Raw genomic sequence first — 25,504 nt, 5'->3', positions numbered from 1 at the left:
AGAAGCAGCAACACAAAGACAACTGGGAACCTGATCTGGTGACAGTCAAGCTTGGTCATCCTCTAGGACAGGAGTTGTTCCTCCTGAGATGTATAACCTCGGTATTGAGATTGTTTGATGACAGGTGACAAGTCTGACACGTGAAGTTCCTGTTTGCAGGACTCACCCCCGCCAGACCTTCATTTGCTCAAAGCAAAACATTGTTAGACAGGGGCTGGCCGATGTCCTTGTGACCTGACAGGAAGGCATTTCACACGGGGTCACTGAGATATGGAGATACAGGTCACGGTGCACGGCGCTTGCAGCAAAGAAAAACCTCGCGCGGGCGCATTTCATTCACGCGCAGTGTTCACGTGAGCGCTCACACAGGCAATGAGTAAAACTAGAGTAACAGCAGCATAGTACAATGCCGAGCTTTCATAGGGGATCCTTCTTGTTTCTAAGTCCCCTCGGTTTCAACCGCCCCCGCCACAATTTTACCTGTGAAGGTAATGACAGGTGTCAAGTACAGACAGAAAGTACAACACTCATGCACCTGTACCCAGAGTCGTAGAAATGTTAATGGATTCAAAATTCACTGAAGTTGAAAAAGAATTTGGTGAGCTAAAAAAAAATTTCCTTTGCGAGACCGTCTTCAATAAAGTGCTGTAAAATGTTTGAGTTCAGAGTCACTTAGTTGCCGACCTTCCTGATATCAGTATTCGTAGTATAGATAAGAGAAGAAATCATATTACAGCAAACAAAATGAACATGATTCGCAGAGCAAAGTCCCGTCCCGCTATTGTTGCTATTATTTCTAGCATTTATGCTTTCTTCATATTCCATTCTTAGCCAGAAAATGAAAGTATCAAAGGGTATCTTTAGTAGATAGTCATAAATCATCATACTTGACACAAAGCCTAGAACGATAACAATTTTCAATATTAAATAAAGAACTTGGTATATAGGTTGGACATTATCTTTCTTGTGTTCATCCTTTAATTTTTTAATGTAACCTTTGTTTGAACACTTGTCTGTCTGTCCTTAGACATCTTGGCTCCTTCGCACACCAAGGCACTGAAAGTAATTAGTGTTGTTGGCAGTTAAGACACCAACCGAAGTGAGTTTGTTCAAACGGTCCACGACATCAACAAGAAAGGCAAGATCCGTACACCATCGGAGATCACAAAATTCTGGGAAAGCGTTTGTCTCTTCCTTCATTTCTAAACATAGAACTATTTCTTCCCAAACTCGCTTAACAACTTTTCCAAAGCTATGCCACCGGACATTATTCTGGAAGGGAAGATCTTTGGGATTGGCTTCAACTTCCTCCAGCGAGATGAATGGCCGGTGGTTGAGCCCTCTTGTGCTAATAAAGTTCACGATTTTCGTCACAGTGCTTACAACACGGTTCATGTTTACTATACAACACTCTCAACACCAGATGACGAGTAACTGTGGCTCAACTGACACCTCGATCCCTGACATACCTGTCTCTCAACACCTGGCTGCAAGTGCTAACGAACACCACACCCAGGCCGGCCCTGTGTCAGAACAACCCACTATCCAAAATATATCATCCACTCTTGCCTTGCGGTCTACTTCTCTGTCCCGCATGGAGCAGTCTGTCCACTTGTGAAAGCCCGTGAAGAAGCGAAGTTCGCCTTTTGCAAAAATGGACAACTCCACACAGAACCGAGACACACACGTCGCAGAACTGGTCATGTCATCGACAACGAGGCTGCTGTTAACAAAGAAGATAACGAAGATGGCAAATATATGACGGACCCCGACCACCCTTCTACTGTCACCCTAGGTGCCTCCAACTGCCAGGAACACATACGTCATACTCAATCGAATGGACAAGATGGGAGTGACAGACGTCAGCAACCTACCCGATCTTCCTCCCTCCAGGCATCCTTCGCTGGCGACACTGACACCAACTGTGAAATAATGGAGAAATAATGTGAAATAAAGTCTACTAAACGCTCTGTTAGCAGCGTGTGTGCAAGTGATCAGCATGCTAATCAGAGCGAATTCCGTGAATACGGTGAACATTCGAAGCAAGATTACAGATAGACACTATTCTAGACGCATTGGTTTCCTTACTAAATTGTGTTGACTTGGGTAGTGACTGTCACATCACAGGACTAGTTCCCTGGCTCCAGTGTTCGAGTTTCACGTGAGCTCATGAACATTGTAAGAGTATGACACAGACAGGTCTCCAACAAATACACCGATTACAAGGATGTTGGAAATAGAATAACACATTGCTAAGAGGACAGAAAAACAACGACCGTGTGGACCGTGAGCTCAGCTCATCCATTAATAGTAAGTAACTGAAACCTGATTCAAACAATAGTGGCTGCTACAGATTCGTTTGATCGTGGAAAGGGACTGAACAGAGGACTGGGGAATCCTTAAGCATGAACTGTCGTAAACGTAGGCTAACAGGGAAAATATATTATTTTACGATTTTTTTGACAAAGTGTAATTAGAATGTAAAATACAATGGAGAGCTCTCATAACGACACTAGCATCTGTTTTCTGTACGTGATTATGTTTGAGGAGAGGGGAAGAGTGCAGACATGTGCATGTATACTTCTAATACCTCCTTTTTATTTTATATGTATGATGGAGCACGTATCCTATCTGATACTGATGTTATTTGACATTGTTGTTCAAAACAATCACATTTCGTTCGCAGTCTCATGGCCTGTTTCTGTGAGGGTCGTACTGTCTATTGACAATTGTCTATTGTTTTCTGTTACACTATCCCCCCAAGTAAAAAATATCTGACAGATGTGGGACCTAGTGAAGACTCCGTGCACATGATGATATATATTTAATGTGTGAGGTGATTATCTTCTAGACAATACTGCAGCCCAAAGAAGCATCTGGACGACTAGACCTCGAGAAACAAAAAGGTTGAGACGAGAAAAGGAGGAGAAGCAAAGTTTCAAATTGCTCTTCTGACAGGTTTTCAACTGACACACGACGGTATGTTCTATTTAGAGTTTAGTCTGTGTTTCCAGGTATACTTTTGTCTGTTTCTGTCCGCACCTCTCAGCCTGTGTGTACATTCATGCTGTCATCTCAACTCACATCAGTGGCAATAACCACCCGGGTTCTCGCCTTCAACTCTCTCACTGCGTCAGGCGTATTCCTGTGGATTAGTTTAGGTATATAAACTGCAGATTATGTTGTTTAGGCAAAAGTTTTTATCATCAAAGTGTGTCCCTAAGGTGTTAAGATAAAACAGCAGTACAGACCAGAATGACGGAGCAAGTGGGACTCTGAAACTTCAAGAGAGGAAGTACAGACTGACACAGGAGACAGACAGTACATTGAACCTGCTTTTCATATACTTAAGAAAAGAGTCCCACAGTTAGCCCTATTACTGAACCTACTGGTAGAACACTTCGACCAAATAGAACATAGTGCCATGGCCGGTCACACTAACACCAACATCGACCATCTTGTTCAACTGACTTTTAGAATGTTTAGATACAGGCTTTTTCAAGAAAACTTTAGTATGGTATGACACATTATGTTCGTTATTGTTTACTTTTGTTTACTAATTAATTTTCATTTCTATCATCTATTGATCTATTAATCTAGATCTCTGTCTCCCTCTTCTATTTGTATCATAGTCCCAAAGTTTTCTTTAGAAGCCAGTACATACAATCGAAGACAGGCTGCACTGTTTCACCGAGTAGGAATTATAAGAAAAACAAATTCTTACAGACAAGGCTGCTTTTGTACTCAGGAGATGTGGTAACAGGTACTTAAGCTGCAATCACCGCGGCACAGAACAGTGTACATGTGTATACGTGTCTAGACATCACGTGGTACAAGAAGACATTTGGAAGCTTGGTTCTCACAAACAAGAAGACTGCGAGACAACTCACTTTAGTGACAAGCTGACAGAGGAAGGTATGTTATGATTCGGTGTTTAACAAGCTGACACATAGAGACAGAGAGGATTACATAGGTACATGCTTATCTCTAGTAATAACTTTGTAAACCAGTTGTGTTTTACCCATTGACATTCAAAGAGAATCCCAAACGTTAAACAGTCTGTTTAAGCAACAGTTTGAACGAGCTTGCTTTCTAAAAAAAGACAGGCTCCACTGTTGCACAGAGTAGTAATTATAAAAAAAACAAATTACAGACTCTGGAGATAAGCCCACAGATGTGGCAACAGGTACTTAAGCTGCAATCACCGCGGCACAGAACAGTGAACATTTGTATACGTGTCTAGGCATCACGTGGTACAAGAAGACATCTGGAAGCTTGGTCCTCACTAACAAGAAGACAAAGAGACAATTCACCTTAGTGACAAGCTGACAGAGGAAGGTATGTTATGATTCTTGTTTTAAGGTGTTATGACAGGCTGGCACATAGAGACAGAGAGGTACATGCTTATCTCTAGGTATAACTGTGTCCACCAGTTGTGTTTTACCCATTGACATTCGAAGAGAAGCCCAACATCAAACAGTCTGTTTAAGGAATTGTGTGATCGAACATGCTTTCTAAATCTTTTCTCTTTCCATCTCTATTTCTCCTTCATAAATGATGATGATAAGGATGACGGGGATTATTAGAAAGGGAAGGCGGTGCAGGGTGGCGGATCAAAGCTCTGACAGCGGTACAGGCTGCCCCAGTCAAAGGCTCCTGCTACAGATGCAAAGAATGACAAAGACTTCCATAGTTTTCTCACTATGGCTTACAAAATAAAATGCATCCAGATATTTTTGGTTGAAAGTAAATTCGCAGTAAATGTTCTGTCTGTTCATCCACCCAACCACAGACCAATCACCTGGCAGCAGGAATGGCGATGAGACCTCTCCTCGTTTTTATTTTTGGTAAGTATTTATAATTTTATCTTGAATGAATTCTTCACTTACATTCGATGTAATAAATGTTTGTCACTTGAACTGGTTCAGAACTAGATATTTAGTGAATTTTAAAATGCATTAAGTATTTAATTTTTGTCTATTTAAAATTTCGAAGTCGTCCATAAATTTCTCCAACAAAACCACAACATCTAAGGCATTGAATTAAACCGCATTTACAAACAACAAATTCTGAATCATAAACAGTGTCCTGATTCGGAAAATGACAAATACCTTATTACAATAAGTTTATTTGCATTTGCAAACCTATTTAGCAAAGCCTAAGTGAAATATGTTTCGAACAAAGTAGTTATAGCTATAGACTCACATCTGTCAACAATATCTACAACAATATGAAAACTATAATAACGCATAAATATGTGTTAAATATTTATGTCAGTTAAGTAATTTCTTTTTATTTGTTAATTAAGATACTAATTAAGATTAAATCAAGAGCAGAATGGTTAAATAAATATTCTTTAGATTAACCAAAGTATGATAATTGCGGCTTCTGTTTGTCACGACACCGCCGGTGCCTCTCTTTTTTCGCTCTCTCCAACTCACCAGCGGGTCGGACAATTGCGCGTTCTTTCGTTCGTTCCAATTAAAGAATGATTCGCCTGTACGAGTCTGTCTGTTTACTGATCAAAATTACCAACCAAAAAAAATAGATCCTAACTATAAAAGCAAAACGGTCTCTAACACCACAGTTTTTCCTTCAATCTCCACTTCTACAAAGTACAACGAACACTCACACACTATAAACTCACTGTCTTGACAGTCGTTTCTCTTTCACATTAGTACATTCGATCTCTGATTAGAAATCGCATTGTCTTGGCAAATGCGTTCACCTCTCCCTTTCCGCTCTCTACTTTCTTCTTCTTCCACTCGCTAACGTTCTTCCTCTTCTATCTACTCTCTAACGTCCTCTTCTTCTCTCTATTCTCCAGCGTCCTTCTTCTTCTAAATGCCCTCTAACGTCCTTCTGCTTCCATATTCCTTCTAACGTCTCTCCCTCTTACCTCACTCTTTTTTTTTTTTGACGTCACTATACGTCATTTGTCACGTTCTATTTAGAGAACGTCCATCATTCGCACGCTTTCGTCTACACACGCGCCCAGTTCTAGCACTCTGACTAGATCATGACACTGTTATCATCTCTACATAATAATTCCAGTGATGAATGCGGGATAAGTGACGATCGAAGAGATAATGAGAGTTCGCATGAGACAACAGAATTCTTCATTGACTGGGTCGACAACCGACAACCTCAGTGATTTCTAGTCGTCTATGATAGATGTTGGAAGTAAACCATCGACGATATAAAAAATTGCAGATCATCTTAGACAAACGAACATCTGAAATGTTTTTGTACTTTATAAACAATAATACCCATAAAAAAATTAACTCAAATGCAACAGAATCAAAACTACAGTTTAATATTAAATAATGCAATGACAATCATTGTTGCTCATTAAATTTTGATCTTCAGCGATTTACTTACCAGTCTGTGGAGTAAATTGGATTTCGAACTTTTTTATGTTTAATTTCAGTTGAAGCTTTGATCATCTTCAACTTCTAAATAAAGTTCAAATCTGTAGGGCTGTGTTCAAAATCAGCCGTTCTAAAAGAAAAATTGCTTCTTGAACACGACAATCTAAGCAATGTTTTTTCATTTGACTCGAAGAGATACATAGGTTTGCTGAACTGAGCCACACTCACTGTTGCACTACTTGCTCGCAACGTAGCTCTCTAGTATAGGAGAGTAATTTTCTTCTGCTTTCCTAGTGGCAGGTGAGAATGCCGATGTTTAAGGCCGATATCTTAAACATTAATCATAATTATGTACTCATATTTTGGAAATTATTATTTTAAACTGAATTTAACCTGATCATAAAGAAAAAATGTTGAACTCGTGTTGTTCTTTAATTAAAGTTTACAAAGGTGTGAGACAGTATTTACAGTGCTTCATAAAAATAAAAAAAAACTTGTTTTTTTTAACATTTCCTTGATCGCTTCTTTAACGAATTTTCATTCGTTACGTCCCACTATTGTTATGTACCCACAGATACTAATCTCCACTATTAACACTGATCTTTTTTTCTGTCATAGAACCAACCACTTGAGCGTTCACTAGTAATGTGAGCTTAACTGCTTTCTGTAGGAATAGGAAACATATGGGTGGTAACCCTTTGCATAAATAACGAGTTCGGGTTATTATTGGTCTACGCACATTAAGTACGTGTAAAAGTAAGCTTTGTTTTAAATTTTGTCTTCTGATTAAACATTCTTCCAAAAAAGTGTAAGTTCAACTTTAGGAGAAGGTACAAAAACTGTTAAACGTCTGTAAGCGTTAGCAAGTGTTTCACAAATTACATTTTGATGCAGTATTCGTATTACAAATTTCTCAAAATTTCCCTTTTTCAGTTTTATTGACTCCCAGCTTGAGAGGAAAAAGCGTACAACTGTTTGAGACAGAAGAAGCAGGTACAAGAATATTTCACAAATGCAAGGGAAGTAACCTGACACTGTACGAAGCAGACGACGAGGTTACCGTTCTTCACGTGTTTGTGTTTCTCGGGAGAGAATCTCTGGCCAGCTCCTCGGTACCCGCCACAGGAATGTTTGAGGTATCTAGACATTGATTGATTGATTGATTGATTGATTGATTGATTGATTGATTGATTGATTGATTGATTCAGACCTTACATACACAAATCTGTTTTGTGGATTATTCAGAAACGTTTGACCGTTCACAATAACGGAAGAGTCACCTTGACCAATCTGACGTCAGATGACCTGGGGAGATACCGAGTGGAGGTCCAAGCTGAGGACAAGATCACACACAACATCAAACTGATTATTAAAGGTATGAACCAAAACAATAGATAATAAAAAGTACAAATAATTGTTGGATGGGTTGATGGATGGAAAATGGGGAAGATTAACACCAGGTACTATTCTAACCAACAGCATCAGAGGATGTCGGTAATAACTGCAGGGTCCTGAATGTTTGAATTAGTAATTCGCTGATTGATTTTTTTTAATGTTGTTCTATTCTCTTGTGATCAAGAGCCTCCTAGATCAGCAGACGGAAAGTTATTCGTGATGAAGAAAGCCTTGTCAGACACAAACTCTATTCGTCTGATGTGTGGCACGTTTACAACTTTGGGCTTCCCGCCTGTGTCAGCAGTGTGGAAGGTAAATACAGCGACATGACACGTGCCGACGATTTCTTATACTTGAGGAAAACAAAATGAAAGAGATGTACATGACAGAAACAGAGTGAATAATTATATATGTGTGTGTCGCGTAACGCGATCGGACGTTGCGGGACTTGCTCTCCCACAGGCACACTCGCAAACACACAGACAAACTTTCACACGCCCGACGACAGCAACGAAGCCAATCACTCCTCAGTGGATGCAAAACCACGTGCACCACAAAACTGATGACAGCTCGTGTGTCCGTGTTTTACAGACGATTCCACTTGTACTGTATCGCAGTAACCATGGAAACGTATAAAAAGTTTTCAAACATGAGTGAGTGAGAGTCAGTTGGGGAAGTGGGATTCAAAGGAACGATAAGAAAACGTGTGTGTGCGATCGTACAGGGATGTCCTTTTTTATATACTAAATGATAAATAAGATCATTAAAAAACACAATTTCATCATTAATAACAGGATTGTTCGTTGTAGATGTTTACACATTTGATTGAGCGAGTTAATAAGATGGAGAGAATGAGAGTTATGGATGTGCGTGCGTGCAAGCGATCATGTGAAGAAGCCTGTGATGCTATTCACTCATCAATCAAATCACAATTCACTCCTTTTCCTTTCACAGGATCCCGCAGGTCGAACACTAAGCAGTGACGGGTTTGAGGATGAGTACTTTTACCTGGATGTACCTGCCGACACGGCGGACTCTGGTGACTACTGCTGTCAGCTGCACTGCCGAGCCCCCGACTTCTGTTGTCTTGACGACCAGTCGCCGCTGAGGTCGTGCGCGACAATACCTGTCCACACACACACAAAGGTCGAGGTCACGACAGACGACAAGATGTCTTCAGGAAACGTAACTCAAGCGATGGCTTACCTGGTTCAGCGACAAGCCAGGTGTGACCAGCTGGACACTTACATCACAAAGGTGGAGACGTTACAAGTGGACATGCTGAAAGGCATCGAGAACATGAGTAACACGACTACAGACGCTCGAGTCCAGCTAGAGAGAGAAACGAACCACAAACTGTGGAACTTTCAGCTTCAGATGGATTCTAACGCCTCTAAAGTTATGGAGTCTTGTAATGTTAGTCAGCAACAGCTACTGACTACAGTTTCTGACAAACTTTTACAGCTGGAAACGAAGTTGAATAAGGACTTGGTCGACCTTCACAATGCGAGCTTTACTGCTGACAGAAGACTAGAGGCAAACATCAACAAATCCGTGGAACATCTCCAGAAAGTACAATTACAGCTGAATGCTAACATTTCTGAAGCTGTAGAATCCTATAATGAGCTTAATGAGCGTCTAAAGGAGACATCAAAGGAACTGCAGTTAAACCAAACTAACTTCTCATATCAAGTGGAAAACATTGTCACTAGACTTGACAAAGATGGAGGCATTGAATTAAAAGTAACCAGAGCTTCGAACCTGGTCACAGATTTGCAACAGAGGGTAGAAGAAATTTCCGCGGCAGCTGACAAACTCCAATCACAACTTAACAAGCAAATTAGACAACTTGCAGCTGAAGGGAAGACAGGACTTTCTGGTCTGCAACAAATAACATCAGATCTCAGAACTACGTTGACCAGCAATGTCCAGAAATTGACAAACCTGACATCGAAAACTGAGCTTCGGGTGTCGGAACTCGAGAAGAAACTGTCAGCCATCCACAATACGTTGAACAGACTTGAGACGAATACAAACAAATTACTAAAAGCCATTCGTTCATACATGTCAGCGATTTATAAGGCGACGCCAGAAGGTACTTAAGTTTTTTCTTAAGTACTCTTATTTAAGAACAGTTTTAGAAAAGTGTTTATTTGTATAAAAACAACCATATTTTTACTCCATTATAGCTTGATCGAAACCACTGTCTTTAATATTACCAATCACCATTACAATGATAATACTAGTAATCATCATCACTTCCACCAACAGCATCGCTATCATCGTCACAGCGTCAAGGAATACTGATAATGTCTTCCCAGCCAACCAGTCACATCGCTGTGTCGTTTGTATAACAACAGTGTTCACCTCACTTTCAATCTCTACTTCCAGCTCAATGTCTTTTGAAAACCGGCTACGTGTGGTACCAGAGAACCTGCTTGAAGGTTTCGACGACATGTGAGAAGTACGCAACTGCAAAAGCCAACTGCGAGGCAGACGGCGCTCACCTGTATGACGTCAAGTATCCGGTCTTAGACGAGGAGCGAGTTCGCTTCGCTGTCAAACAAGCAGGTAAGTTGTTAGTCTTCAGGTACAGTGACAATGAGGTATGTGTGTCATAATATGATAATTAGTTTTATACTCTGTCGGTTGCAATTATCAGTTTTGTCAGTTAACGTTCATGTGCTATTAAACTCGCGATTTACAGTCAGCCATTTCACTGCTATACTGCTCAAAGTTAAACACCAGTTACACAGTATATTAATATGTAAGCAAACACATAGAGTGAATGATAACGAGGATTTTGCTTTTTTTTTTTTTTTTTTGTCCAATTTAATTCTAGTGACTAATGTTCTGATGACTGAACTTTGGATTCATTTGGGAATAGAGAAATGTTGTGGTCTGTGTTGTGTAGTATACAGGTATCTACAGAAGTTCAAACACTGAAGGCTGTGTATGTCATTTAAAGCAGGCGTACTAACAAAATTTATGTACTCAGATTTCTTTTACTGTCCAGTTCCAGTCTGAGAAGGAGGTTTATTTAGTACATTAATTTTCTCTCTCCTAACTAACAAAGAGGCGGACTACGTTCCTACACACACGACACACATGGAGGGAAGCACTCGCTATGTCTACAAGAAATATACTCGACGGACCGTGGACAGTACAAGATGCGTAGCTTCATGTTACTTACAGTCGAGATTTGAATGTTTGTACTTGTAGTTTTCTTCATGAGTGTAGATGTAAAGTAAAAGCAACCGTTATCTTTTTACTGCACCTTATATTAGACTATGTGATTTATTTTTATTGCACAGGATTATCTAGCACCCCCATCGCCTTTTGGGTGGGAGGAAACGACCTTGAGGTTGAGGGAGACTACCGCTGGAGTGACGGAACTCCTCTGCCTTCCTTTAAATTATGGGAAACAGGTCAGCCTAGTGACAATGACGATGGTGAGGACTGTATTGCACTACACGTCACTGATCTAAAGTTTATATTGTACGACTATGTTTGCTCTTTCAATTTTCGTTACCTTTGTCAGTACGATTTGTAGGAGAAAAACAGACAGTCCTGTCTGGTGACGTAGTATTTTGCAAATACCTGAATGGAAGATGACTGACTAAGGTCAGTGACGGGGCGAGATTATGTTCTACCAGAGTAAAACCCAACGATCAAACTGATTCACGACACAAGTGGCTTGAGGAATAGTTATTCAAACATCCACTGTGTAAATAAGTCTCCAATCTTCTCTTCATATTTCTCCAAATTTGTATTAATATTATTCTTTCGTTCTCTAGCTATAAACATCATCTTCACATATAAACATCCGCATCAACAGAAAGCGGTCACAAATACACATGTCACGATTGTTCATCAGACCCTTTACGTTGCCAAGTCTTCATCATATGGACGAGGTCGATGTTTATGAGGCGCAACCCAAGTTAATCGTTATTAGGATGAGTTATTATTGGTTATTTGAGTGTGAAATGTCTTTTGATGATATCTACCGACTTGTCTTTCCAGTATGGAATAAAGTTATTCACCCACATTTAAACAACAACAATCAGCTACTGAGGTTACATCAGGGATTTAAAGACCACAGTTTCCACCATTTTAACCCCACTGAGGATGAGGTGCACCGTTACGCCAGCCTGACTTGAGGGCGTTTGTAACCCTGACCTCAAATGGTTAAATTATAAAATGAGAATTTTGCTTGCAGGCTGATACAGAAGAAAGTATCTAAGTGAAAACTGTTATTTCTGTAAAAAAAAAACCGCGTGCTGGTGTTGTAACATGGAACAGAGGTGCATACTGATGCAGTAGCGAGCTTTTACTTATCTGATCATAAAATAACACTGTACGTTTTATTCTTGTATGTTTGTAAATATTATTAAGTATATATCAATAAACGCATTTCATACCAATTGTTATGTAACTGATGTCACTGTATTACAAATGAAGATGACACCTGTGTCTGTCACAATGAGTGTCAACCTCTGCCCCGAGCTTCAGTCGTTCATAGAAATGACTGTTTGTCTTTATTATACTTCAGTTAGCGAGGTTTACAATTTTACCCACGTGACCTTAACGCGTTGACTACGTTTTCACAAAAGTCTCTAAACGAACTGTTACCTTCACCGTCATGTAACGGAAAACAAATCCCATTTTAGTAATATACAAGGTAGTCATTAAGTTCATGTATTTAGTGTAAACATCGGGACACAGCGGGTGAAATTCTATAAAATGAAACTTTTTAAGGAACCCTACATACTATAGTGATTCGAAGAAGAATCTCCATACGTGCGTGCAGATACACAAACACACGTGTACAACCAATATTACACTTTATCAAACGTCTTCTGCAGTATCTTACTTACTTTCATGGCCGTTAAAGTGAGGGGGACACTGTCGGACAGGGAAAAGCCGAGATCTGTATCAACCGTGTAAACTTGAGGGGAACAAAGTTTTGAGTATTGAGGCTGACGATCTTTAAGGATAGCAACTGTCCTAATCACACAAGCAATCACACCAATGATTGCTACTTCTGCTTCGTAACTCCTCTTTTCGGCGGGATAAAGAAGCAAAAGAAGTCGAGAATAGTCTACCACAACATTCCGTCTGCATTGAGGCCAGTTCATGGTGAGGGACTTCATTTTCCAGAACCTGCAGCAGACAACTCTCTTGATTCAGCTGAGGACGAGAGTGAGCCGACCTGTTCTTCTCCTGGTCAGTCAGCATGCAGCACGCATTCAAACAGACACTAAATACACATACTGACAGAAACTAAAACATATCAACAAGCAGCTGGAGAGAAAGACACATCAACAGACATCTGCTTTTCAATCATGTCAGGGGTTTGGCTTTGAAAGGACTGCGAGCAACAAAATGCGATAGTGAAGAAGTCTGTTCAGAAAGCTGATTTGAGGCAGCGCGTGGAACCCCCAAAATAATTATAATACAAAGCAATCACAGTACACACCATCTCCTCTCAAGTAATCTGTACATCTCCAAAGACTCCGAGTGGCAACATGTACAACATCGACAGAGACCAAAGACTGAAGACAACAGCCGTTAATTCTGACCCTCCCAAATGTAAAGATTTAGGGCATAACCGCTGTATCAAATGTTACAATGTGCTAATGGTCAATTTACTTTCAGTCTATTTGCTTTTTACTTCAATTCAACATTTCAACATTTTGCAAACTGCGAGATATCCCACGGTATATTTTGGGACTACAAATAAATGTCCTACAGGACCACTACTAATAATAGTAATAACAAGAAGAAAAATATGTTAACTTATTTAGAGCGATACCCTAACCTGACTGGAGATGCCGGGGACAGCAGCTACACCAGGGCAGGGACGGCATCTGGCATGGTAGGCACCTTTACTGGTCCACCTGCAGTGATCTAGTGTTTCTGATCTTAATGTCACGGACCAGTCTATTAGGAACAGGGGGTTGTTGCCCCTGTCTTTTGTTTGTCAAAGATTATTGCCCTTACCAGTATCGGAGAGTGTTTTTGGTTGCGTCGTGTTTAGCGTCAGAACACGACGTCATTTTATGACGTAATTTTAGTTTGGAAGAGAGTGAAAATTTTTGGAAGAAAGCAGACGACGGGAGATGAGAGAAGAGAAAGAACAGGTGTGAAAGTTGCTAAGAAGCTGTGCATTTTAAATGGAAACTCCTGATATGTGTACGTTTTAAGAATATTAAGAAATGTCTTTTTTAAAGGCCAGGACAAATGGAAGCAGACCTTCTCTAGAAAAATAGATAACCAAGACAGACTGGGAGATTTCTTGGTAAGATCGCAGTGTTGTCGACTTGTCTAGTAAGACTGAGGGACTGTGTTTTAGCCAGATGATAATTTCTTAGCTGCATTTCATTTTCTTGATTGCATTTGTTTCTTCCAATTGATATTATTATCTTTTTCTTTACGATCTAAGCTATGAGTAAACATTTATATCACTAAGATTATAACATATATGTAGGAGTTCAATCTGTGAAAAGAGAAATTTCCTCTGAATCACTTGTGATCTTTGTTAAGTGTCAGATGTTCGCGGCCTAACGTGTCTACCTAGTCCTGGTTTAATCTTCCTTCTATCTACATCAGGGGTCTCAAACTCAATTTACCCGGGGGGCACTGGAGGCAGAGTCTGGATGAGGCTGGGCCGCATCAGGTTTTCCACAAGAAAAGCTCTTACAAAAGCATTCCAATGTTATGAAATGTCTTATTTTTTCATCTTATTTTTGTGTTAAAAAATAAAAATAAATTCACATATTCATAAGAAAAAATAAATCAATCAGTAATAAATAAATTGAAAATGAAAATATAATAATAATACAGCAGATATAGAAGACTGAAGAAAATATAGTTGCTGACCAGAGAAATGTAATTATTATTATTCAGATTCAAATGTCTGTATTAGCATTTCTTTAACATTTAACTTTCTGAACATGAATGGAACATTGAACATAAACTGTTTTGAACATGGCTTCTTCTGCCTACTTCTTGCTGCTAGAGGTCTGGCAGCGCTTACTCTCGCATAGCCGAGCCACATTTGGCTTAAGGGAGGAAGCAGTTGAGACCCTCAGTACGGCTTGAAGATGCTCATCAGTAAGTCTGGATCTGTACTTGGACATATTGAAGTTCAAGGTAGAGAAGAGCTTTTCGCACAAGTATGTGCTCCCAAAAAGACACATGGTCCGCTTGAACATTCGGGAAAGCTCAGGGAAGCTAGGGGCCAATACTCTCAAAAATTGCCCGAGCTTGTCTGCTTTTCCACTCACCTCCCTGAACTTGGCTTTGAGTTCAGAGTTGCACTGCAGGTCAATGAGCTCCATTTGAAGCACAGGAGGAGCATCTTGCACATCAAAGGAGAAGGGGTCCGCAAAAATTTGAAATGTGGTTCTGTGCGTCTTGAAGTCTGCAAATCTGTGATCGAATTCCTCCTGTAGCTTCAAAATGACATCCACATACTCTTCACCACTGAACGGTGTGCCTGCATCCATGAGTGCCTTGCATGCTGGGAAATGGCAAAGGTTTGTCCGAGAAAGGTGGGCTTTCCATAACATAAGTTTTGTAGAGAATGCTCTCACGTTGTCATAGGCAGCACTGACAAGTTGCCCCTGACCTTGTAGCTTCTTGTTCAGTACGTTAAGCTCATGTGTCATATCAACCAAAAAAGCTAAGTCCATGAGCCATTTTGGATCACTTAGCACAGGAACAGCAACCCCATCTTTCTCCATGAGGGCTTTCACTTCGGCTCTCAACTCAAAAAATCTCTTCAATATGTTTCCCGTGCTGAGCAGTATCAAACTCGGGCCGCACTAGCATGAAACTTTGATAATGAGGTGGGGGCCGCAAACTTTTGGCCCGCGGGCCCCGAGTTTGAGACCCCTGATCTACATGTACTACATTTAGTATTAAAACTTTCTGTTTTCTATGCGTGATTATGTTTGCGGGGAGGGGGAGTGCAGACATGTGCATGTATACTTCTAATACCTCCTTTTTATTTTATATGTATGATGGAGCACGTATCCTATCTGATACTGATGTTATTTGACATTGTTGTTCAAAACAATCACATTTCGTTCGCAGTTTCATGGGCTGTTTCTGTGAGGGTCGTACTGTCTATTGATATCGCTAATTGTTTTCTCTTACACTATCCCCCCAAGTAAAAAATATCTGACAGATGTAGGACCTAATGAATACTCCGTGCACATGATGATATATATTTAATGTGTGAGGAGATTATCTTCTAGACAATACTGCAGCCCAAAGAAGCATCTGGACGACTAGACCTCGAGAAACAAAAAGGTTGAGACGAGAAAAGGAGGAGAAGCAAAGTTTCAAATTGCTCTTCTGACAGGTTTTCAACTGACACACGACGGTATGTTCTATTTAGAGTTTAGTCTGTGTTTCCAGGTATACTTTTGTCTGTTTCTGTCCGCACCTCTCAGCCTGTGTGTACATTCATGCTGTCATCTCAACTCACATCAGTGGCAATAACCACCCGGGTTCTCGCCTTCAACTCTCTCGCCGCGTCAGGTGTATTCCTGTGGATTAGTTTAGCTATATAAACCTAACTGCAGATTATGTTGTTTAGGCAAAAGTTTTTCTCATCAAAGTGTGTCCCTAAGGTGTTCAGATAAAACAGCAGTACAGACCAGAATGACGGTGGAAGTGGGACCTTGAAACTTCAAGAGAGGAAGTACAGACTGACACAGGAGACAAACAGTACATCAAACCTGCTTTTCATATACTTAAGATAGGAGTCCCACAGTTAGCCCTATTACTGAACCTACTGGTAGAACACTTCGACCAAATAGAACATAGTGCCATGGCCGGTCATACTAACACCAACATCGACCATCTTGTTCAACTGACTTTTAGAATGTTTAGATACAGGCTTTTTCAAGAAAACTTTAGTATGGTATGAAACATTATGTTCGTAATTGTTTACTTTTGTTTACTAATTAATTTTCATTTCTATCATCTATTGATCTATTAATCTACATCTCTGTCTCCCTCTTCTATTTGTATCATAGTCCCAAAGTTTTCTTTAGAAGCCAGTACATACAATCGAAGACAGGCTGCACTGTTTCACCGAGTAGGAATTAAAAGGAAAACAAATTATTACAGACAAGGCTGCTTTTGTACTCAGGAGATGTGGTAACAGGTACTTAAGCTGAAATCACCGCGGCACAGAACAGTGTACATGTCTATACGTGTCTAGGTATCACGTGGTACAAGAAGACATCTGGAAGCTTGGTTCTCACAAACAAGAAGACTGCGAGACAACTCACTTTAGTGACAAGCTGACAGAGGAAGGTATGTTATGATTCGGTGTTTAACAAGCTGGCACATAGAGACAGAGAGGATTACATAGGTACATGCTTATCTCTAGTAATAACTTTGTAAACCAGTTGTGTTTTACCCATTGACATTCAAAGAGAATCCCAAACGTCAAACAGTCTGTTTAAGCAACAGTGTGAACGAGCTTGCTTTCTAAAAAAAGACAGGCTGCACTGTTGCACAGAGTAGTAATTATAAAGAAAACAAATTACAGACTCTGGAGATAAGCCCACAGATGTGGTAACAGGTAATTAAGCTGCAATCACCGCGGCACAGAACAGTGAACATTTGTATACGTGTCTAGGCGTCACGTGACACAAGAAGACATCTGGAAGCTTGGTCCTCACTAACAAGAAGACTGTGAGACAATTCACTTTAGTGACAAGCTGACAGAGGAAGGTATGTTATGATTCTTGTTTTAACGTGTTATGACAGGCTGGCACATAGAGACAGAGAGGTACATGCTTATCTCTAGGTATAACTGTGTCCACCAGTTGTGTTTTACCCATTGACATTCGAAGAGAAGCCCAACATCAAACAGTCTGTTTAAGGAATTGTGTGATCGAACATGCTTTCTAAATCTTTTCTCTTTCCATCTCTATTTCTCCTTCATAAATGATGATGATGAGGATGACGGGGATTATTAGAAAGGGAAGGCGGTGCAGGGTGGGGGATCAAAGCTCTGACAGCGGTACAGGCTGCCCCAGTCAAAGGCTCCTGCTTCAGATGAAAAGAATGACAAAGACTTCCATAGTTTTCTCACTATGGCTTACAAAATAAAATGCATCCAGATATTTTTGGTTGAAAGTAAATTCGCAGTAAATGTTCTGTCTGTTCATCCACCCAACCACAGACCAATCACCTGGCAGCAGGAATGGCGATGAGACCTCTCCTCGTTTTTATTTTCGGTAAGTATTTATAATTTTATCTTGAATGAATTCTTCACTTACATTCGATGTAATAAATGTTTGTCACTTGAACTGGTTCAGAACTAGATATTTAGTGAATTTTAAAATGCAGTAAGTATTTAATTTTTGTCTATTTAAAATTTCGAAGTCGTCCATAAATTTCTCCAACAAAACCACAACATCTAAGGCATTGAATTAAACAGCATTTACAAACAAACAATTCTGAATCATAAACAGTGTACTCTTATGGATAGGAATAAATAACTTATTACAATAAATACATTTGCAAACCTATTGAGCAAAGCCTAAGTGAAAGATATTTCGAACAAAGTAGTTATTGTTATAGGTCAGGGGTGGGCAATTAATTTTTCCAAGGGGCCGCATGAGAAACTGGGATGGTTCTAGAGGGCCGGACTAATATAGTTAACTCAGTTTTACCCAATACTGTATACATAGTATATACACTGGCGGGCAGGTCAGCGGGCGGGCGGGCCGGTCAGAGACAGAAGGCGGGCCGGAACCGGCCCGCGGGCCGGCGTTTGCCCAGGTCTGTTATAGGTTAACATAAAAGGCAGTATTCTGTCAACAATATCTACAACAACATGAAAACTATAATAACGCATAAATATGTGCATTGTCTTAAATTAAATATTTATGTCAGTTAAGTAATTTCTTTTTATTTGTTAATTAAGATACAAATTAAGATTAAATCAAGAACAGAGTGGTTAAATAAATATTCTTTAGATTAACCAAAGTATGATGATTGCGGCTTCTGTTATCATCTCTACATAATAACTTCCAGTGATGAATGCGGGATAAGTGCTGATCTCAGAGATAATGAGAGTTTGCATGAGACAACAGAATTCTTCATTGACTGGGTCGTCAAGCGCCAACCTCAGTGATTTCTAGTCGTCTATGATAGATGTTGGAAGTAAACCATCGACGATATAAAAAAATTGCAAGAGACCATCTTAGACAAACGAACATCTGAAATGTTTGTGTACCTTATAAACAGTAATACTCATAAAAAATTTAATCAAATGCAACATAATCAAAACTACAGTTTAATATTAAATAATGCAATGACCATCACTGTTGCTCATTAAATTTTGATCTTCAGAGATTTACTTACCAGTCTGTGGAGTAAATTGAATTTCGAACTTTTTTATGTTTCATTTCAGTTGAAGCTTTGATCATCTTCAACTTCTAAATAAAGTTCAAATCTGTAGGGCTGTGTTCAAAATCAGCCGTTCTCTTTGCTGGGCAAAAAGAAAAATTGCTTCTTGAACACGACGATCTAAGCAATGTTTTTTCATTTGACTCGAAGAGATACATAGGTTTGCTGAACTGAGCCACACTCACTGTTACACTACTTGCTCGCAACGTAGCTCTCTAGTATAGGAGAGTAATTTTCTTCTGCTTTCCTAGTGGCAGGTGAGAATGCCGATGTTTAAGGCCGATATCTTAAACATTAATCATAATTATGTACTCATATTTTGGAAATTATTATTTTAAACTGAATTTAACCTGATCATAAAGAAAAAATGTTGCACTCGTGTTCTTCTTTAATTAAAGGTTACAAAGGTGTGAGACAGTATTTACAGTGCTTCATAAAAATAAAAAAAAACTTGTTTTCTTTTAACATTTCCCTGATCGCTTCTTTAACGAATTTTCATTCGTTACGTCCCACTATTGTTATGTACCCACAGATACTAATCTCCACTATTAACACTGATCTTTTTTTCTGTCATAGAACCAACCACTTGAGCGTTCACTAGTAATGTGAGCTTAACTGCTTTCTGTAGGAATAGGAAACATATGGGTGGTAACCCTTTGCATAAATAACGAATTCGGGTTATTATTGGTCTACGCACATTAAGTACGTGTAAAAGTAAGCTTTGTTTTAAATTTTGTTTTCTGATTAAACATTCTTCCAAAAAGTTCAACTTTAGGAGAAGGTACAAAAACTGTTAAACGTCTGTAAACGTCAGCAAGTGTTTCACTTAAATTACATTTTGATGCAGTATCAGTATTACACATTTCTCAAAATTTCCCTTTTTTAGTTTTATTGACTCCTAGCTTGAAAGGAAAAAGCGTACAACTGTTTGAGACAGAAGAAGCAGGTACAAGAATATTTCACAAATGCAAGGGAAGTAACCTGACACTGTACGAAGCAGATGACGAGGTTACCGTTCTTCACGTGTCTGTGTTTCTCGGGAGAGAATATCTGGCCAGCTCTTCGGTACCCGCCACAGGAATGTTTGAGGTATCTAGACATTGATTGATTGATTGATTGATTGTTTGATTGATTGATTGATTGATTGATTGATTGATTGATTGATTGACTCAGACCTTACAAACAGAATCTTTTTTGTTGATTATTCAGAAACGTTTGACCGTTCACAATAACGGAAGAGTCACCTTGACCAATCTGACGTCAGATGACCTGGGGAGATACCGAGTGGAGGTCCAAGCTGAGGACAAGATCACACACAACATCAGACTGATTATTAAAGGTATAAACCAAAACAATAGATGATAAAAAGTACAAATAATTGTTGGATGGGTTGATGGATGGAAAATGGGGAAGATTACCACCTGCTACTATTCTAACCAACAGCATCAGAGGATGTCAGTACTGACTGCAAGGTCCTGAATGTTTGAATTAGTAATTCGCTGATTGATTTTTTTTTAATGTTGTTCTATTCTCTTATGATCAAGAGCCTCCTAGATCAGCAGACGGAAAGTTATTGGTGATGAAGAATGCCTTGTCAGACACAAACTCTATTCGTCTGATGTGTGGCACGTTTACAACTTTGGGCTTCCCGCCTGTGTCAGCAGTGTGGAAGGTAAATACAGCGACATGACACGTGGCGAAGATTTTTCATACTTGAGCAAAACAAAATGAGAGAGATGTACATGACAGTAACAGAGTGAATAATTATATATGTGTGTGTCGCGTAGCGCGATCGGACGTCTCGGGACTTGCTCTCCCACAGGCACACTTGCAAACACACAGACAAACTTTCACACGCCCGACGACAGCAACGAAGCCAATCACTCCTCAGTGGATGCAAAACCACGTGCACCACAAAACTTAAGTTTATTCGTGGTCATAAAGTGCGACCCACCAACTCACAAGGAAAGAAGAAGAAAACAACCATGACATCGAATTATGAAGTAAAGCAAACGGATGAGAGCCGCTCCACTGATAGGAAAATATTACTCAACATACACAAACATTCAGACATTCCCCTTATACAAACTACTGGTTTCCACGTGGACTTGCGCGATTCCGAGTGTTGACTACAACAACAAAGCTTATCCGCCTCCCACACCACTGATGCAATGCGCGGCTGACGACTCAAATCATCACTTTAAAGATCAAAATCCCCCATCATAGAAACTCAGCACATAAGTCTTTCCTCGCCCCACATACATATATATACAGAGATCTCCATCCACAATCACTTACGCACCTCGCACATCTGCATCAAGCGACACGCGACAGCGAGTGTGTTTAGTGGACGAGACCGTGTTTTCTGATGACAGCTCGTGTGTCCGTGTGTTACAGACGATTCCACTTGTACTGTATCGCAGTAACCATGGAAACGTATAAAAAGTTTTCAAACATGAGTGAGTGAGAGTCAGTTGGGGAAGTGGGATTCAAAGGAACAATAAGAAAACGTGTGTGTGCGATCGTACAGGGGTGTCCTAATTTATATACTAAATGATAAATAAGATCATTAAAAAACAAAATTTCACCATTAATAACAGGATTGTTCTTTGTTAGATTTTTCAAATTTGAATGAGCGAGTGAGTGACATGGAGATAATGAGAGTTATGGATGTGCCTGTGTACAAGCGCTCATGTGAAGAAGCCTCCGATGTTACTTACCCATTATTCAAATCACAATTAACTCCTTTTCCTTTCCCAGGATCCCACAGGTCGAACACTAAGCAGTGACGGGTTTAATGATGAGTACTTTTACCTGGATGTACCTGCCGACACGGCGGACTCTGGTGACTACTGCTGTCAGCTGGACTGCCGAGCCCCCGACTTCTGTTGTCTTGACGACCAGTCGCCGCTAAGGTCGTGCGCCACAATACCTGTCCACACAGACAGAAAGGTCGAGGTCACGACTGACGACAAGATGTCTTTAGGAAACGTAACTCAAGCGATGGCTTACCTGGTTCACCGACAAGCCAGGTGTGACCAGCTGGACACTTACATCACAAAGGTGGAGACGTTACAAGTGGACATGCTGAAAGGCATCGAGAACATGAGGAACACGACTACAGACGCTCGAGTCCAGCTAGAGACAGAAACGAACCACAAACTGTGGAACTTTCAACTTCAGATGGATTCTAATGTGTCTAAAGTTATGGAGTCTTGTAATGTTAGTCAGCAGCAGCTACTGACTACAGTTTCTGACAAACTTTTAGAGCTGGAAACGAAGTTAAACAAGGACTTGGTCGACCTTCACAATGCGAGCTTTGCTGCTGATAGAAGACTAGAGGCAAACATCAACAAATCCGCGGAACATCTCCAGAAAGTACAATTACAGCTTCATGCTAACATTTCTAAAGCTGTAGAATCCTATAATGAGCTTAATGAGCGTCTAATGGAGACATCAAAGGAACTGCAGTTAAACCAAACTACCTTCTCATATCAAGTGGAAAACATTGTCACTAGACTTGACAAAGATGGAGGCATTGAATTAAAACTAACCAAAGCTTCTGACCAGGTTAAAGATTTGCAACAGAGGACAGAAGAAATCTCCGAGGCAGCTGACAAACTTAACTTAAGTACTCTTATTTAAGAACAGTTTTAGACAAGTGTTTATTTGTATAAAAACAACCATATTTTTACTCCATTATAGCTTCATCGAAACAACTGTTTTTAATATTATCAATCACTATTACAATGATAATGATTATCGTCACTACCCCCAACATCATCGCTATCATCGTCACAGCGTCAAGGAATACTGATAATGTCTTGCCAGCCAACCAGTCACATCGCTGTGTCGTTTGTATAACAACAGTGTTCACCTCACTTTCAATCTCTACTTCCAGCTCAATGTCTTTTGAAAACGGGCTACGTGTGGTACCAGAGAACCTGCTTGAAGCTTTCGACGAGAAAGGAGAACTACACTACTGCAAAAGCAGACTGCGAGGCAGACGGCGCTCACCTGTATGACGTCAAGTCTCCGGTCTTAGACAAGCAGCGAGTGCGCTTCGCTATCAAACAAGCAGGTAAGTTGTTAGTCTTCAGGTACAGTGACAGTGAGGTATGTGTGTCATAATATGATAATTAGTTTTTACTCTGTCGGTTGCAATTATCGGTTTTGTCAGTTAACGTTCATGTGCTATTAAACTCTCGCGATTTACTGTCAGCCATTTCACTGCTATACTGCTCAAAGAAGTGAAACACCAGTTACACAGTATATTAATATGTAAGTAAACACATAGAGTGAATGATAACGAGGATTTTGCTTTTGATTATCCAATTTAAATCTAGTGACTAATGTTCTGCAGACTAACTTTTGATTTATTTGGAAGAAATGCTGTGTCTGTGTTGTGTGTAGTATACAGGTATCTACAAGAAGTTCAAACACTGAAGGCTGTTGTATGTCATTTAAAGCAGGCGTACTAACAAAATTTATGTACTCAGATTTCTTTTACTGTCCAGTTCCAGTCTGAGAAGGAGGTGTATTTAGTACATTAATTTTCTCTCCTAATTAACAAAGTGGTGGACTATGTCCACACACATAACACACATGGAGAGAAGCACTCGCTATGTCTACAAGAAATATACTCGATGGACCGTGGACAGTACAAGATGCGTAGCTTTATGTTACTTACAGTCGAGATTTGAATGTTTGTACTAGTAGTTTTCTTTTTGAATGTAGATGTAAAGTAAAAGCAACCGTTATCTTTTTACTGCACCTTATATTAGACTATGTGATTTATTTTTGTTGCACAGGATCACCTCTCTCCATCGGCATTTGGTTGGGAGGAAATGACCTTGAGGTTGAGGGAGACTACCGCTGGAGTGACGGAACTCCTCTGTCGTCTTCCTCTAAATTATGGGCTACAGGTCAGCCTAATGACAACAGTGGACGTCAGGACTGTATTTACCTATACGTCACTGATCTACATTTTTTATTGTACGGCGATGTTTGCCTTTTCCATAGGCGTTACCTTTGTCAGTACGATTTGCAGTAGAAAAACGGACAGTCCTGTCTGGTGACGTAGTATTTCGCAAATAACTGAATGGAAGATGACTGACTAAGGTCAGTTACGGGGCGAGATTATGTTCTACCAGAGTAAAACCCAACGATCAAACTGAATCTCGACACAAGTGGCTTGAAGAATAGTTATTCAACATCCACTGTGTAAATAAGTCTCCAATCTTTCTCTTCATATTTCTCCAAATTTGTATTAACATTATTCTTTCGTTCTCTAGCTATAAACATCATCGTCACATATAAACATCCCATCAACAGAAAGCGGTCACAAATATAGTTGTCACGATTTGTTCATCACACCCTTTCACGTTGCCAAGTCTTCATCATATGGACGAGGTCATGTTTATCAGGCGCAACCCCAGTTAATCGTTATTAGGATGAGTTATTATTGGTTATTTGAGTGGGAAATGTCTTTTGATGATATCTACCGACTTGTCTTTTCAACAGGGAATAAAGTTATTCACCCACATTTAAATAACTACAATCAGCTACTGAGGTTACATAAGTGATTTAAAGACCACAGTTTCCACCATTTTAACCCCACTGAGGATGAAATGCACCGTTACGCCAGCCTGACTTGAGGGCGTTTGTAACTCTAACCTCAAATGGTTAAATTATAAAATGAGAATTTTGCTTGTAGAGTGATACAGAAGAAAGTATCTAAGTGAAAACTGTTATTTCTGTAAAAAAAACAAAAAACGCGTGTTGGTGTTGTAACATTGAACAGAGGTGCATACTGATGCAGTAACGAGCTTCTACTTATCTGAGCATCAAATAACACTGTACGTTTTATTCGTGTATGTTTGTAAATATTATTAAATATATATCAATAAACGCATTTCATACCAGTTGCTAGGTAACTAATGTCACTGTGTTACAAATGAAGATGACACCTGTGTTTGTCCTAGCAATGATCGAGTGTCAACCTCTGCCGTGAGCTTCAGTCGTTCATAGAAATGACTGTTTGTCGTTATTATACTTCAGTTAGCGAGGTTTACAGTTTTACCCACGTGATCTTAACGCCTTGCATACACAGCCAGTGAAATTCTGTGAAACCAAACTTTTCAAGAAACTCTACATAACACAGTGATTCAAAGAAGATTCTCTCCACATGCGTGCAGATACACACACAAACACACGTGTACAACCAATATCACACTTTATCAAACGTCTACTGCAGTATCTTACTTACTTTCATTGTCCTCATCATTCGCACGTGA

At 39.8% G+C, this 25,504-nt stretch overlaps 2 protein-coding genes across 2 annotated transcripts; both read left to right on the top strand.

Annotated features, from left to right (window-relative positions):
• The first annotated feature begins 1,294 nt into the window (after nucleotides 1-1,294).
• LOC112562561 (C-type lectin domain family 4 member F-like) lies at nucleotides 1,295-12,567 on the top strand. The gene is made up of 10 exons (XM_025235859.1): nucleotides 1,295-2,310; nucleotides 2,852-2,979; nucleotides 3,749-3,915; nucleotides 4,793-4,847; nucleotides 7,305-7,507; nucleotides 7,617-7,746; nucleotides 7,951-8,078; nucleotides 8,721-9,861; nucleotides 10,158-10,337; nucleotides 11,081-12,567. The coding sequence occupies exons 4-10, from the start codon at nucleotides 4,814-4,816 to the stop codon at nucleotides 11,317-11,319; spliced, it is 2,055 nt and encodes a 684-aa protein (XP_025091644.1). The 5' UTR covers nucleotides 1,295-2,310; nucleotides 2,852-2,979; nucleotides 3,749-3,915; nucleotides 4,793-4,813; the 3' UTR covers nucleotides 11,320-12,567.
• Nucleotides 12,568-13,862: 1,295 nt separating this feature from the next.
• Nucleotides 13,863-24,442, top strand: LOC112562566. Its single transcript, XM_025235864.1, has 11 exons — nucleotides 13,863-14,067; nucleotides 16,031-16,158; nucleotides 17,005-17,099; nucleotides 17,428-17,522; nucleotides 17,977-18,031; nucleotides 20,095-20,297; nucleotides 20,418-20,547; nucleotides 20,753-20,880; nucleotides 21,969-22,839; nucleotides 23,110-23,289; nucleotides 24,020-24,442. The coding sequence occupies exons 5-11, from the start codon at nucleotides 17,998-18,000 to the stop codon at nucleotides 24,259-24,261; spliced, it is 1,788 nt and encodes a 595-aa protein (XP_025091649.1). The 5' UTR covers nucleotides 13,863-14,067; nucleotides 16,031-16,158; nucleotides 17,005-17,099; nucleotides 17,428-17,522; nucleotides 17,977-17,997; the 3' UTR covers nucleotides 24,262-24,442.
• The last annotated feature ends 1,062 nt before the right edge of the window (nucleotides 24,443-25,504 follow it).

The sequence above is a fragment of the Pomacea canaliculata genome, linkage group LG4 (genome assembly GCF_003073045.1).
Source record: "Pomacea canaliculata isolate SZHN2017 linkage group LG4, ASM307304v1, whole genome shotgun sequence".
Taxonomy (NCBI): domain Eukaryota; kingdom Metazoa; phylum Mollusca; class Gastropoda; order Architaenioglossa; family Ampullariidae; genus Pomacea; species Pomacea canaliculata.
The sequence above is the reverse complement of the archived record's forward strand: the minus strand, read 5'-3'. Positions and strand labels throughout refer to the sequence as shown.